The sequence below is a fragment of the Mangifera indica genome, chromosome 9, assembly GCF_011075055.1.
Source record: "Mangifera indica cultivar Alphonso chromosome 9, CATAS_Mindica_2.1, whole genome shotgun sequence".
In the NCBI taxonomy this organism is placed as follows: Eukaryota; Viridiplantae; Streptophyta; class Magnoliopsida; order Sapindales; family Anacardiaceae; genus Mangifera; species Mangifera indica.
In genome coordinates, this window is record NC_058145.1 from 2,494,691 (window position 1) to 2,510,166 (window position 15,476).

The 15,476-nt window shown below is 30.3% G+C and overlaps 1 protein-coding gene across 1 annotated transcript; it reads right to left on the reverse strand.

Annotated features, from left to right (window-relative positions):
- Positions 1-5,809: 5,809 nt before the first annotated feature.
- LOC123225028 (subtilisin-like protease SBT1.3) lies at positions 5,810-8,539 on the reverse strand. Its single transcript, XM_044648873.1, is given in 2 exon segments — positions 5,810-6,951; positions 6,954-8,539. Coding segments are annotated over 2 exon segments (2,328 nt in total). The 5' UTR covers positions 8,341-8,539; the 3' UTR covers positions 5,810-6,010.
- Between the last annotated feature and the right edge of the window lie 6,937 nt (positions 8,540-15,476).

The following is a 15,476-nucleotide window of genomic DNA, read 5'->3' on the forward strand; positions in this document are numbered from 1 at the left end:
ATAAATCACCCATATATTCATTCTCAATGTTCAAATTTTTGAATTCATTAAAGACATCTTCAACGATTTGATTTTGTAATTTGAATTCAACTTTGATGCAATCTTTTATAAACATTATTGTTTCGACCATATTTTGATATAAATTGGATCATTTATCATCTAACATGTATCCACATGTACTAAAAGAGGATTTTGATGCTACAATTGACATCGGAGAGGTTAGCAAATCTTAGGTCATAACAAAAAGAATAAAAAAGTTTTTGTCTTTTCTTTTCACCATGCCAAAAAATTTAATTTCACAAGGTCATATTGTTGAACAATTTCTAGATAATGGTTGCCATAAATTGTACTCTGACATGTGGTATGTTTACCTTTACATAGAAGCGATCATATATGTGAATTTTTTCTACCTAAATTATTAGAACTTATCTCTGTTTTTGGACTTTGTCAAACCCTTTCATATTTTTGTTCATAAATACTATGCGTTTTCATTATAAATGGTGTAACATTATCTATGCAATTAATATCGGTAATTAACAAATTATCATTAATAACATCAAATAATTTTTTTAGTCATAGAGCTTTTGTCCTATGATCAAATATCCTGGCAGCAACATAAAGTAAAAAAAAATCGTTCCAATATTTTTCAATTTTTGTTTCATTTGTCTATATACATTTTGGAAAGTATTATGATACCTAAATTCTTTAAAAACATCATTGATTTCTACCATATTATACAAATTGAACAAGTTGTTGTAATACACACCTGAGTAATGGTTTGCAGTTGTCTTCAATGGTACTAATATGTTTGTTAGAACCATAGCAATCTCCCATTCATGATATGTGAAAAAAAAAAAAAGCATTTTACAAATTTTTTGGTTGGATATTAAAGAATTGTGTTATAGAAACTTTTTACCCATCGAACACTTTCAACATGAGGCATGTTGAATTTCACATAATTTTAACATTAACTTTTAATTTTTTTGTGTTAACTATATTGATTTACATAATTCACTATGTGTTTGTATTCGTGATAGAGATAATAACATGTATGCAATGACATGTCTAATTGTTTGTGTATGTTCTTTGACCAGACTCAAATCATCTTAAGCTATTAAATTAATAATATGACATACACACCTAATATGAAATAATTTTCTATTAAATTGAGGAGATAAATGATTATGCATCAATTCAATAACTCTATTATTATTTTTGACATTATCTAAAGCAATTTTAAAAATAGAATTATTAATTTTACATTCATAAAAAATATTTACTAATACACGATAAACTGTAATATTATTATACAGATATTCTAAATTTTTAAATGAAATAATTTTTTTGCACATTTGTCAATCAAAATTAGTGAAATAGGCAACCACGTACAAGAAACATATATATTGTTTTGTAGTTATCCATAAATCAAAAACTATTGAAATAATACCATTAAAATTACATAACTCTCCAGTCACTTTTAATTTCATTAATTCATAATTTGTAAGGATGTCTAACCTAAAAGTTTACTTAGAAATTCTTCTAAATGCAAATTAAACACTAGTTAGTATCATCCATTCTAAGATTTCATCTTCCGTGTAACTAAAAAGTTGATCAAAAGCAACAACATACCTAACTATATAGTCTTGTATTTTTATTTGATCGTACTGAAAGTTGATATTTCTTTCATGTATTCGAAACAACTCGAACCTCTTGTTGCATTGGTGTCAAGACCAACAAATCGTGATCAAGTGAAGACAATTTGTTTTTGCACTCTAAGGTCGTGTGAAATTTTTTTATAATAATCAGTAATATGTTAGCAAAAATGCTCTATGTCACTCTACTTGCACATGTCAAACATGACTTGCAATGTTTATATACTTCTCGACAAATTACTTTTCCTTCAATTGTTTTCTAGATTTGATTAAAGTGATCTTACACAATTGACTTTTGCTTTCTTTTTTCTCTTTGTTGAACATGTGGTTGTACCATTGTCACCACTTGGTGCTCTACTTGTTTCATATTGTGCATCATCAATAATGTCATCAGTGCTAGCATGATAATATTTAAATGGATTGAATTCATTTGACCATAGATCTATTTGTTAAATATTTTGATTGACAAAATTGAAATAAAAACGAAATTATTAACACAAAAAATTATTGATTATAAATTCAAACAGTTTCAAAATGAAAGTTGATAAAAGAAAATGAGATTGAGAAAAATGAAAGGTTGAGAGATTGCAATTTGATTGTGTTAGATTTAAGAGAGAAGAATGAAATTTGTAAAAGGGAATAGGGGATTGTTGGGTTTATGTAATAATAGTAATAAGAAAAAAAAATTTTAAATGTGTAACGGCTACAGGTCGAATGCCAATACCCATTGAACAGTTTCTGCCTTCTGCCATAAAACAAAACAACAATTTTATATATATATATATATATATATATATATATATATATATATATATATAAAGCTATAGTAATGAGTCACACCAACTTATGAGCCTACTACTTTGACCCACGGTCTAACCTTGATAGCTCGTGGATTAAGCTCGATCCATTATAGTAACAGGTCAAGTTCTTTTGTGCCAAGCTTTTTTTCCAGGCTTCAGACCAACCTAGTCTGATCCAATTGATGCTTCTAGTCACAGGTATTAGTGTGATCAATTGCCAAAAATAGGACTTTGGCTTCTCTTGCTTTCAAGAAATTTCAATCGATTAAGGACTTCAGTTTCTCTAGCGTTCAAGAAGTTTTAATCATTTGAGGTAAGGTGCTCTTGCCCTTGTCAAATTGAAATTAATGTTTTTTTTAATATTATAAAATATATGTAATAAGTAATTTGAAATTTTTATCTTCTCAAATACATTCGGACCACAACTTCTTTCTATGTATATATACTATCACAATTAGGGATGATAATGGGTCGAATAAGGGTTGAATATCATAATTCTTGTATTCATGCTCACAAGAGAAATACTTCCCCCTTTTTGCACTATTCCTAATATAAGGATGACAAAGAATCCTTGCACCCATCCCCACAAGAGAAGCATTAAGTCACCGGTTTAGCTTCTTTTTTTTTTTTTAAGGAAAAGGTGCATGGTGCATTAGTAGGTGGTTTGGAGAACTCTTGTTCTAACTCGTCATAAGAACATCAAAATTTTGTCTAAATTTATACATTGGCAAGCTTACTGGGGTGCGTTTTACTGTCTTGTCCACATAAGTTTTATAGGTATTTAATTGTTGCACAAATTCGACAATCAGATCGGAGAACCAGGGTTTTTAAATTATCAAAATCAATAATTGATTCAATTTCTGATAGCGTTATTAAGATAATATCTTCATAATATTGGCAGATGATATTTATTTATTACCAATCTACCCTTTGAGCTTGATAACAGTGGTTACCTTCCCTATCATAGTTATAGCTAACACATGATAATGTTGAGTGAATAGTATCTTCTTGACAACAGCCATTCTCTACACATTGAGAGATGGTATCTATCGGGTTATATTCGAACTTATTAGAGAGGCCCAATAGACATTTAAAGGGTTAAACAAGTCTAATCTTTGGCTTATCAACCAAGGTTGTCAAACTTGTAGAAGTTGATTTACGGTTATTGTGTGGTGGTAGTGGACAATTTGTATTTTTCCAACAAGATCATGACAATTGGAATTGACAATGTAATTTTGTATCTATTATTTAAGATGATAAGAAGAACTAATGATGAATGACGTTGTCTAAGTGAGTGTTGAAAATAAGATATTTTTAACATTGTTTGACCTATTATTAAAGAGTTTATGTTTATGATTTTATTATTTACATCTCTGGGAAAAATTATGACAGAGTATTGATTAAAATTACATGTTATTTGTTGCTAAGAAAGATATAGTGTGTTTTCTCTCATTTCCTTTGTAGAATTTTTGTTATTAATAGGATAAAGATGTATTACATTATTTTCCTAATACAATAATGAATCTAAAAATTTCATTTCTATTATAACATTATGGAAATAAAATAATGACATCGGTTGCGTGATCTTGATTTGATAGAAAGTGATAATTTTTTTTTATATAAACACGAGATAAGATAGGAAAGTATATCAAATTGTCTCTTTTTTGTTATTTTTAAAGTAAAGTATAAATATTTATATTTTGAGTTGATACACGAGTAGATTTTATATCTAATCGAGTAGTTTAGTGTTGACTAATTACCTTTTAAGTGTCATACTCCTAAGTTTGGTGAGGTAAGTTTAATTCATAACATCAATACTATGGTGATAAATTGCCTATGTTTAGATGGCCGAAGAAATGGGCCTAATATCTAAGCTGATGTTGAGTCCTTACTTCACAAGATGATAGTATAGATTTTTTTGAAATTTTGAAAATTCATATATTACTTACTAAAAATTATAGTTCCAATGTTGTATCGAAGCATCAAACACAATGTATACTGTATATTACAATTCTTCGCCGCAATTGGGCAATGTTACATATACATAATTAATAATATAAATATTATATTATTAAATAATTAAATATTATTTTATCTTTAATTTAAAATTATTTAATCACATAATAATATATCAGTTACATATTTAATTATGTATTTAAAACTGTAATAAAATTATATACATTTACTTTGGATATACAAATATATATATATTTATATATATCATCATATAATTAGATAATTTTGAATTAAAAATAAAATAATATTTAATCATATAATCATATATATAAATATATATATATATATATATATATATATATATATATATATAAAATAAAATTATGTAAGTATAATTTAAAATTATTTAATTATATTATAATATTTTGTTTATGTGTTTAATTATACATTTGAAACTATATAGAAGCATGATGACACGTCAACAGGGGGTTGTGGGGCCCTCTATAACTGCAAAATTCGCAGCAATGTTGTCAACGTGATAAAATCCAGAAAAGTCATAGTAAAAAATGTTTTGCCGCATGAAACGGAAAATAAAAGTTCTAATTGTCAATTGCTTCATCCTTCGTCTAATTGAAGGCTTAACATGTTAAAATTGCCTTAAACTTATTCAAGATTTGGCATACATATACATGTGTATCACATTAGATTCTTTCTTTGTCCGCGTCAGATTATAAAAATCAAGCTTGATAAAACGTTCGGCTTAAATAATATTTTATTATTAAAATAATTTTTTTAAAAAGATAAATTACTTAAAAAAGTACTAGATATAAATAAATATTATATTTAATAAAATTTGATAAATATAAATAATTATTGTATTTAATTAAAGATAATAAAAAAATACTAATAAATTATTTTTCTTAAACACTCTTGTATATAATTATTTGTAAATATTTTTATATTATTTGTTATATTAATTAAAAATAAATTTATTTTTGTCTCAAAAAATTAATAAATAATAATATAATTATAATAAAGTCAAAATTACTTTAGTAATATTTTAATATCTAAGGTGAAAGTGATAATCAGATTACCGTTTATATTACCTATCATATCAGCATTGATAATAGACGATTACTGTAATATTTTATTACTGATAAATCAAAAAAAATAATATAAATAATAAAAGATAGATTATCAAGATAAATTTTAAATTTTTAGAATTAAACTACCCATAAGAGTTAACAAAACTGATAGAGTATTAGAACTTTTAAGATAAAATTCTAAGTTTAAGTCTTTATTATATTTATAAAATTTTGATTTATCTAATATAGTGATTATAAAATTAAGTTTATCTGTCCAATAAATATAGAACGATTTCTGTTATCAAAAGGAAAAAAATTATAAGAAGCTGATCTGTTTTCTTTTCTCAACTGGGATTACTTGGAAAATCATTATTACGGCTACAGATTCCGAGTGGGTAAAAGAAGGGGGGATATAATCTCATTCTAATAAAGCCTTTTGAGTCCCATGACTCTTAGCAAAACACATTGCTTATTTGTGAAATTAACTAAGAAACATGTCAAAAATCCACTTACGTGTTCATACTGGTTGCAGGAAAGTGATAACAATCGGGCTTCTTACTTTGTGAACTCCGTCCTTCCAAATCAAACCTCCGAACTCCGGAATTGTCTGTTGAGATCTCGATGTGAAGGTAACCTTATACGACAGTTTCTGGTATTTCTTGGTGAAATTCAGGCTTCTTGGTTCCACTTTTGTGTTAACACCTTTGAAGGGTGTAACCACAACATGATAATTAGACACCGGAGGCCCAACATTGGTGACTGTTCTGTGAAGAGTTACGGTAGAAACGTTTCTATTAGCTTCGATCACTACTGAGATTGCAGGGTAGTTTAAGTCCCCTGGAGAGGCTAAAGAGTGATGGCAAGATCTATTTGCAAACTTGGAAAAAACTTTGAGCTGCTCTGGGGATAGCTCTTGTGTGCAGAGGAATTCAAAGTAATCCTGTGCATCAATGTCGTAGATCAAACCTGGGTCTAGAGCTTTCTCTGGGTTAATGTGTCCAGCGCCATGGTCGAACGGCGTCGAGGGTGCACCTATTGAGGCATCTATAAGAGGATTATGTGTGTTATCATGAACATAAGCAGTTGTCATCAGTGCAGATTTTACTGCTGCAGGGCTCCATTCTGGGTGCCTTGCTTTAAGCAAAGCAGCAACTCCGCTCACATGGGGGCATGACATTGAAGTTCCTGATAATATGTTGAATTTCACTCTCCTGTGATCAGTTGGCAAGCTTGATGGGCCTGTTTCGCCGGTCCAAGCCGCAAGAATGTTGACCCCAGGTGCCACCATATCAGGTTTCAGAATTTCAAGGCTGAGAAAATTTGGTCCTCTGGACGAAAATGATGCTACTACAGGAGAAGGCCTAATCCCCAATCTGGTACCGAGAAATGTTAGACTTGCAGTGGCTTTCCCATCTGTTAATGCATAATTCTTTATTGCTTTCCCTTCATTTTCCCCACTGCTACAGCCGGAAGAAGGTGACAATCCGCAACTAACTCCTCTCCATTGGCAGCCGTATTTGACAGAATCATGCCTACACCTCCGGCATCTCTAACCACTTGACCTTTCTGAACTCGAGGGCTAATACCACGGTCACAGATGACAATTTTGCCTGCTACTACACTTGGATTCAATGTGCCCTCTAAACACAAAGAGCTTGGATCAGGGCTGCTTGAGTTGCTGCTGCCCATATAAACAAGGGGATATGTCTTATTTGCGGGCAAAATTCTCCGCCCTTTATAGAGTGAAACTCCAGTAAAAGTCCTTCCTGTTCCAAGCTTAACAGTAGCTGGAAAATCTCTGTCCATGGTGCTAGCGCCAACTGTGGTGATCCATGGTGATACATTTGTGAGGCTGACAGGGTCTGGGCCGCCATTTCCGGCGGAGCAAGAAACAAAAACGCCCATCTCCATCGCTCCGAAAGAGGCTATTGACAAACTGTCGCGGCTGTAAGATGGCGCTCCCCCGCCCAATGATATTGATAAAACATTGACTCCATCAGCCACAGCTCTATCAACTGCCGATAATATATCTGAGCTGAAGCACCCCCCAGACCAACACACCTTATAAGCTGCAATTCTCGCACCGGGGGTCATTCCTCTAGCGATCCCAGAAGCATAACCCAAAAGATTAGCACCACGCACACGAGAACCAGCCACAGTAGCCGCTGTGTGGGTCCCATGCCCATCTTGATCTCTTGCTGATTTATACTCAGTTTGTTCATTGATTTTTCCTGTCGCTGCTTCATATCCAAGGTAGAAAATTCTCGCACCCACAATTTTTCTATTGCAGTGATGCTTTTGAAAACCCCGACCTGTTTCACATACTCCTTTCCAGTGAACCGGTACCGGCGGCATGCCGGAGTCGTTGAAACTTGCACTCTCCGGCCAAATCCCAGTGTCAAGAACTCCCACAACAACATCGTGGTCAGCCAGCTTCTGAGACCAAACGCTGGAACTGTCTTCTGGTTCTAACCCAAGGAACATGGGACTTCTTGTAGTATGAAGTTGGTATTTTTTATCTGGGAAAATGGCCAAGACTCCATCTTCTTCCTCTAGCCTCTCTGCCTCTTGTTCACTCAAACGAGCAGCCATTCCATGAAAAGCAGTCTCGTAATTGTAAATTATCCTATCTTCTTCTTCTTCATCTGCATCACCTTCTTTCTTAAATACTACAGATTTTACTTTCGATGAGTACCAATCAAGGTGACTGGAAAACGCGCCTGGCATTGCAGACTTATCCATCTGCACAACGTAAGTCTTCTTTGTTGATGAAACATCTGCGGAAAAACCAATGCTGAGGGATAGATAGTTCATCAGAATAAGGAGAAACCATTTTGTTTCACCCATTCTGAAAATACCAAAAACAGATTTTGAGACAGATTGCTGCAGAAGAGATGGAAATAAGAAGGTGAGTTGTGTGGAGGTAGAAGTTTGAGAATTGGAATTTCCAAGAGAAGGTAGGAGAGGCCATAATTAATCAACCCTGTGATGTTGTTGAAGGTAATAAAGTTGGTCGGTTCGATTCCTGAATGCAAATTGAAGAGGTCTAATCAGTAGAGACACAGAAGTTAATATGTTTACTTTTCTCCGGACACTTGTCTATTTAATTTTTGCAATTTCTTTATAAATAACACTATATTTATGTATTTTTCAAATAAATAAATAAATATATGAATAATATTATTTTTAAAAAAATTGTTAATTTTTAATAAATTTTATATTTTTTAAAAATGTTAGTAAAATAGTGATTTTGTCTATATTTTTAATAAAATATTTTAAAAATAATTAATTCATAAATAAATTTTTGAGTTTTTAAACTATCATAAATATATTTTTAAAATTAAACTAAAACTTTAATAAAAAATTAGCTTTTGGCCAACTAAGAAAATTACGTTAACATACTCATTTATTTCAGGATTTATTTAATATTTATATTATATTTTTAATTTATGTTTTAATTTATTTATAAATTCTTTAATATTTATGTTATATTTTCAACTTAGTTTTAATTTACTCATAAATTCTTAATCTTTAATATTTTTTTTTTGGATTGTGGTTGTTCTCTGCATCTAGGCGAGAAGTTTCTACCTGCATGCTAGATTGATTCGCATATAAAAGATATGTATAGTCATTATTTATATAGTTTATCATTTTATACTAATTTGTTGCTCTTTTTATTCCTGTTTCATGAATTTAGCTAAGAAAAAGTTTTACCGTATAACATATGTGTGTGGAAAACAAGTCTAATATTGAAACAAATAATAATGCAGCATCATATGAATCATTAAAATAAATAATAAAATTATGCGTATATATTTTTTATATATGATTTGGGTATAAAAATAATATATTATTATATAATTTGATTATTTTGAATTAAAAATAAAGTAATATTTAATCACATAATGATATATCATTTGTATATTTAAATTATATATATAATATTATTTTAAAATAAAATATTAATATCTCATTCCGTGGTTTCAAAGCACGAGTGATGTCTTCTCCCAGAAGGACCGCATCCACTCAATAGGAACTACGCCCACTTTAAGAGGAATTATGACTAAACCCTTGATGGTGATTAGCTTGGGATAGAGTTGGACTTCTATAGTTGAGCTTGGTATGTCCAATTTGTTGATGAGGGCTATAATCCTTCCCTTAAGACAAAAACCTATTTTGACTTGACGATCATCTAGCTCATTTATGATTGATCACAAGGCAGAAAAACAATTTGAGCATCTTTAGAATGAATCCAATATGATTGATCCTCTAATAAGTACACATTTTTAGTATAAACCATTCAAAGTATGTCGATTATGTAGTGAAGGTGTGCCCATTGATAATAATTTGAAAGGTTCATTATTATTACTTAGCAACAACATGTGCACAAGTTGGTTGGAAAAACTATAATTTTTTGGTAATTAAGGACTCCATCTGTATTAGTTGGACGGATAAACCTATAGCACAATGATTGGATTTACAATCATTATACTAAATAAGTCAGGGTTTTACAAATACGATAAAAACTCGAATCTAAACCTTCTCCTTTAAGGTATTAGCATAAAAGTTTGTTTCATTCAATCGTAATGTCGGTTTGAAATTAAATTATTAGTATATAGTTTTTTCATAAATAAAGAGATAAAGGGATATAACTGAAAATAACATTATGTGTTTCCATACAATGTTTCATCTCTCATAAGCCATCTTTATAATATACCCGAGATGAATTCCACAAGCATAATGATCGAAAACTCTATGAATATAATATGACAATATATTGAATGACTTAGCAATATTGGCTATCATGACAACAATATTTATTATGCTTATTTGGAAAAATAATTCTGACCATAGCTATGATATCAATACGTAATTGTTAAATTTTATATATCCTAAACTCTAAATCGAAAACTAATTGACAAATTTGATTTTTACTGTCATTGGATAAAACAACAAAGGATGGCCATAGATACCTCTCCTTTAAGTAGACCTTATCCGCAAAAATTAAAGGACAAATGTGATCCTTAAATTCTCGTTTGAAACAACCTAAAGTTACGAAGGAATATTTAAAATGATTGTATATATTTGTCTAAATTTATGTAGCAATTCCTAGTTTATGGAGTTGTAAATTATAATAAAATATAAGTAATAGCATAAAGGATTTTTAAATATTATCATAAAATTAAATATTATTTTATCGTTAATTTAAAATTATTTAATTATATAATAATATATTATCGAATTTATACCTTTCTAATTTTCTAAAACCGCCTATTAACTTCCCTTAATTTTGGGTTAATTTATTAAAATCTCTACAAAAAATTAATAAATAGTTTGTCGGCTGATGAAATTAAAAGTAAGAATTCACGTGAAGAACATCATTAATGCTGTGTGGAACGATTTTTTTTTTTTTAATGCTATCGTCGGTGATGTTCACACAATGCATTTCTCGACGCCGCCGGCTCCATACAGATCATTTTCTATTGGCTAAAGGACTATTTCCTGTCTAACTTTTAATTTAATTTTAAAAATATATTTATGATAAATAAAAAAATTTAAATATTTATTTATGAGTTAACTATTATTAAAATTTTTTCGTTAGAAATAACGGTAAAATCGTCATTTTACCTCCTAAATCTTAAAACATTAAAAATTTATATCATTTTCTTCATTTAGTTTAGAAAACTAATAATTTTTCTCTGATTAAACTTTGAAAACTTTACTTCCCTCCCTCATACCCCATTTCTAGGTTTAATCTCCGGTGACTTAGAAAATTAGGCTATCCATATTAGGGTTAGGGAATCCGATCGAGGATCTTCTCGAATCTGGCCGATGATCTTCTCTAATGAAGGACAACCCTTTGTCATGCAAATCTAACTAAAATTTTAATAACAATTAGATCATTTGTAGGTGTTCAGGTTTTTCATCTACTATAAGTGTATTCTTGAAATTAAATTAAAACTTGGGTAAAAAATAGTCATTTGGCCTTTTCTATTTATTAAAACTATACGCATACATTTTTTATATATAATTTAAATATACAAATAATATATTATCATATAAGTAGATGAGCTTAAATTAAAGATAAAATAACATCTAATCACAAAATAATATATCATCTATATACTTTAATTATATACTAAAAATATATACATATAATATTATTCTTCTCTGTTTCCTTGTATTAAATCTTAAAATTTTGGTTAATCCTGTTATTTTGTATGGAAACTGAAATTATATATATATTTTTTAAATTATGAGCTGATTTATTTATGGCGATTGCGAATGCTGGCAGGTTCAAGTTATGCCATATTAGTTGTGTCGGAAATTGAAATTGAAATCTTCATTATCAAAATTAATAATTTGGCCACCTTCGCTTTCCCTACATTAAAGATTTTTCTTGGGTGTAAATCCTATTAATGAAAGAATAATATTATATATACATAATTGAATAAATAGTTAATGTATTATTATATAATTAAATATTATTTTATTTTTAATTTAAAATTAATAAATTAAATAAGTTAACATAATTAAGATTAATGAATAACATAATTAAAATCATATATCGCATGGTAAAGATAGTAATTTAATAACATTCATGTGTTCTTCAAAATTAGTGTTTAAATTAATTTTTCCCCTCATGCACCTGTCAAAAGACATTAATATTAAGGTCAAATGACTTATTCAACCCAAAGATTAGTGTTTTCTCAAATTTTTATTCATTAACTTAGAAAAACTTAAATATCTACTCGCTGATAGTTTTTGTAATTAGTATTAAAGGTAAAATTATCATTTAAAAAAATTAAAAATTTAATCACATTCTCCCTTTAGGTTTAAAATTTTAACAATTTTTCTCTTCCACCCAAGGTTTAAAAAATTATCATTTCTCCCAAGGGTTTCAATGACAATTCTCTGACGATAATCTCTTCTTCGACTGTTAGTGTTTTCTCTCTCTCTCTCAGTTTTTCTCTCCCTCTCGACCATCAGTAATGTTTTTAGATATGGACAACTATGGTATCATTAATTGCATGACTACTTGTTCGATATGCAATGTGTAAACATCTTAGAGTACAACTCTTACATATTTTGTAAGAAACAAGCCTGATTTCACAGCGAATAATGAGTAGAAAATTGCCAATATTCTGTAAGTGTTAGGGTGGGAAACTTCGTCCTTACCAATACGAAATAAAATTTATTGGCATTTCTCATTTGAAATGACAATTCAATCAATTTTGCTTGAGTGGGTTGGTCGTTCGTGCATAATTTACAGCAAGATAACACCAAATATCATTAAAATGTGCCCATCTATCTATCGAAGGGAAGGAGCAATAAAAATTTCCCTTTATTAGTAGTTCACATGCTGGGGGAATATTTTCAATTTCCAACCTTTGTTCGGCTCCACATAGAAAATGATATTGCTTTTTCAAAAACGCTCCACCGCACAATTATTAGAAGCGACAGTTGTATTATAATCATAAATGGATTAATGAGATGCATTAATTATTACCATAATTAATCTTGATATCAAGTGAAATAAGTTACCTAGTATGAGTAGTAAGTAGGGCAAGATAAAATTGAGATTTAAAAAACTATATAAAGAAATTAAAATATTATTTTATTTTCTCTTTCAGCTTAAAAAATTAATAATTTTTTCTATTTAAAGTTTTAAAAACTCATATTTTTCTTTTTAAAATTGATATTTTCCTTATTTTTTCTTTGATGCCTTTTTTGGCTAACAACTGACATTTATTCTCTATCGCAGACAATGACTTTCTTTCTCTGATACTCTTTGTCACTCTCAACGATATATGACAGAGAAATTAATCTCAATGTTAGTCTCAATTTTCAAAAGAAGAGCTTCTTTTTCATTCATCTTTCGGTCTCGATCAATTCGACCCCAAAGAATCTTTTACCTTCATATTAAAAATCGATTAAAATCGAAGAAGGTTATCGTTCAAATCAAAGAAGAAGAATAGGTGTTGATGTGCGTAATTTTGACAAAGACAAGCTCAACCATTGGAGAAGAGAATTAGGTTGAAGTCGACTCAATCTCAAATAGAGAGGAAAGTCAAAGACAGAGGATACTTGCTGCAAAGAGAGATCGGCAATCTATAGAGAAGAGGCAACTGTGAAAGGTTGCAAAAAAATGGGGTGACCACTATGAAAGGGAAAAATGTGTGAGGGTGAGTCGTAATTTTCCAAATGGTAAAGAGAAATCCTAAAATTTCTAAATAATATTTTTAACCTGATAATAACAATACACCAAACGAGGGGTGGGAATAAGTCTTTTGGCCTTCTAGAAATCAATAATGACTCATTGAGAGGAGCGGTGTTACTTAATGGTTATGGAGATTCTCCTCGTCTTTTTTCTTTTTTCATGTATATCTTTTACTCTCTAGTCCTTACCATTCAATAAAGGCCACGCATTCAAGACACGCATTTCCACTTTACCATGTCTTCCCCTTATCTGGATTGGGACTTGCGAATTCACAATTGCAAATCTGTCACTTTTGAGTCCCTAGATTTTGTGATTGTGTCACCCGACATGCATGACACATCATAATTAGTTACCCTAAATAAAAAATACTGTAACTGCAGGATCAAAATTCATTTTTCAAAATTGAAAATCCTTATGATTGACCACACTTCTGGCTATATTAGGCCACCTTTTATCTAGTAGTAAGTTTCTCTTTGGTCTAATAATCGCCAGAAGTTTTGTTAAAGAAAGGCCAAAAGACTATTCCCACTAGGGTTGCATTCAAAGTGAGCGTTTTCAGATTTGAAATGAGTTTTGCTCAAACGAGCTTGAGCTTGAGTTCGAGCTTGCCTTGAACGAGCCCAAATACCAACACGAGTCTGAATTTTAAACAAAAAACAAACACGAACCTGAATCCAAACACTAGTTAAGCAAGTCGAGTTCGACTCGCAAGCCGTTCACTCAAATAAAAAAACATTTAATTTGGAACAAACGACATCATTTGTTTCTTAAAGTACGAGCTTGAAACCGAGCTGTCGAGCCTAAAATATGAGCCCAAAGCAAACTCGAACCTGAACTAATTGCGAGCCAAACCCGAATACTAAAATTATGAAACGAGCCAAATACGAACATATGTTTAGAGAGCTCAGTGAGCTCGAGCCCAAGCCCGAGCTTGGGCTCACTGAAAACGAGCCGAAAATGAGTTGAGCCATATTCGGGCTCGGCTTGGCTCGTATCCAGCCCTAATTCCCACCTAAGGTTTTGTTTACTGTTAAGTGATACACACTAACTTTTGAAAATCAAATATCTATCTGTTATCCAATTTGTTAAGATTTTTTATTAATTATAAAAGTAAAAAGTGTCATTTAATTAGTAATATTAAAAATATAAAATTTTAATCCATTTTCTCATCTTACTTTTGAAAATTAACAATTTCTTTCTAAAATTATTTTAAAAACTTATTTTTTCTCCTATTTTTAGGGTTTTATTATTTTACCAATAATAGTCACCTCTCTTAAATTTCAAAACATTTCAATCCATGACAATGTTTGTATCATTGTCACCCAAGACAATGTTTGTTCTTTCTGTAACCCAAGACAAATCAAGACCAACGACCTCATCACCTATGACACTGCACATAACCTTTCGGATTCAATATGGTTTTCAAATTGATGTAGCAGCTTCAATTTGCAAAATTGTACATGACTATCCTCTGTTCCAAAACCATCATGATTCTATCACAATAGAGTTTCACTGATTGAACTTTTAACCTAAACAATAGCTTACCGATGCATTGGCTTTGATGGTCATCTTGGATCATCACCTTGTTTAGGAGATATTGTGGGTTTAGTCCACTACCAAGGGCTAATATATTGCATTCAAAAAAACATTTCAACAACTCCAATCCCTCCATTGCAGTGAAGATCCCAACAAAATATCTCACAAAAAGGATCGCAATTGTAAATTTGAAAGTCACGTTCGATGCCGATGGAAAAACATCCAT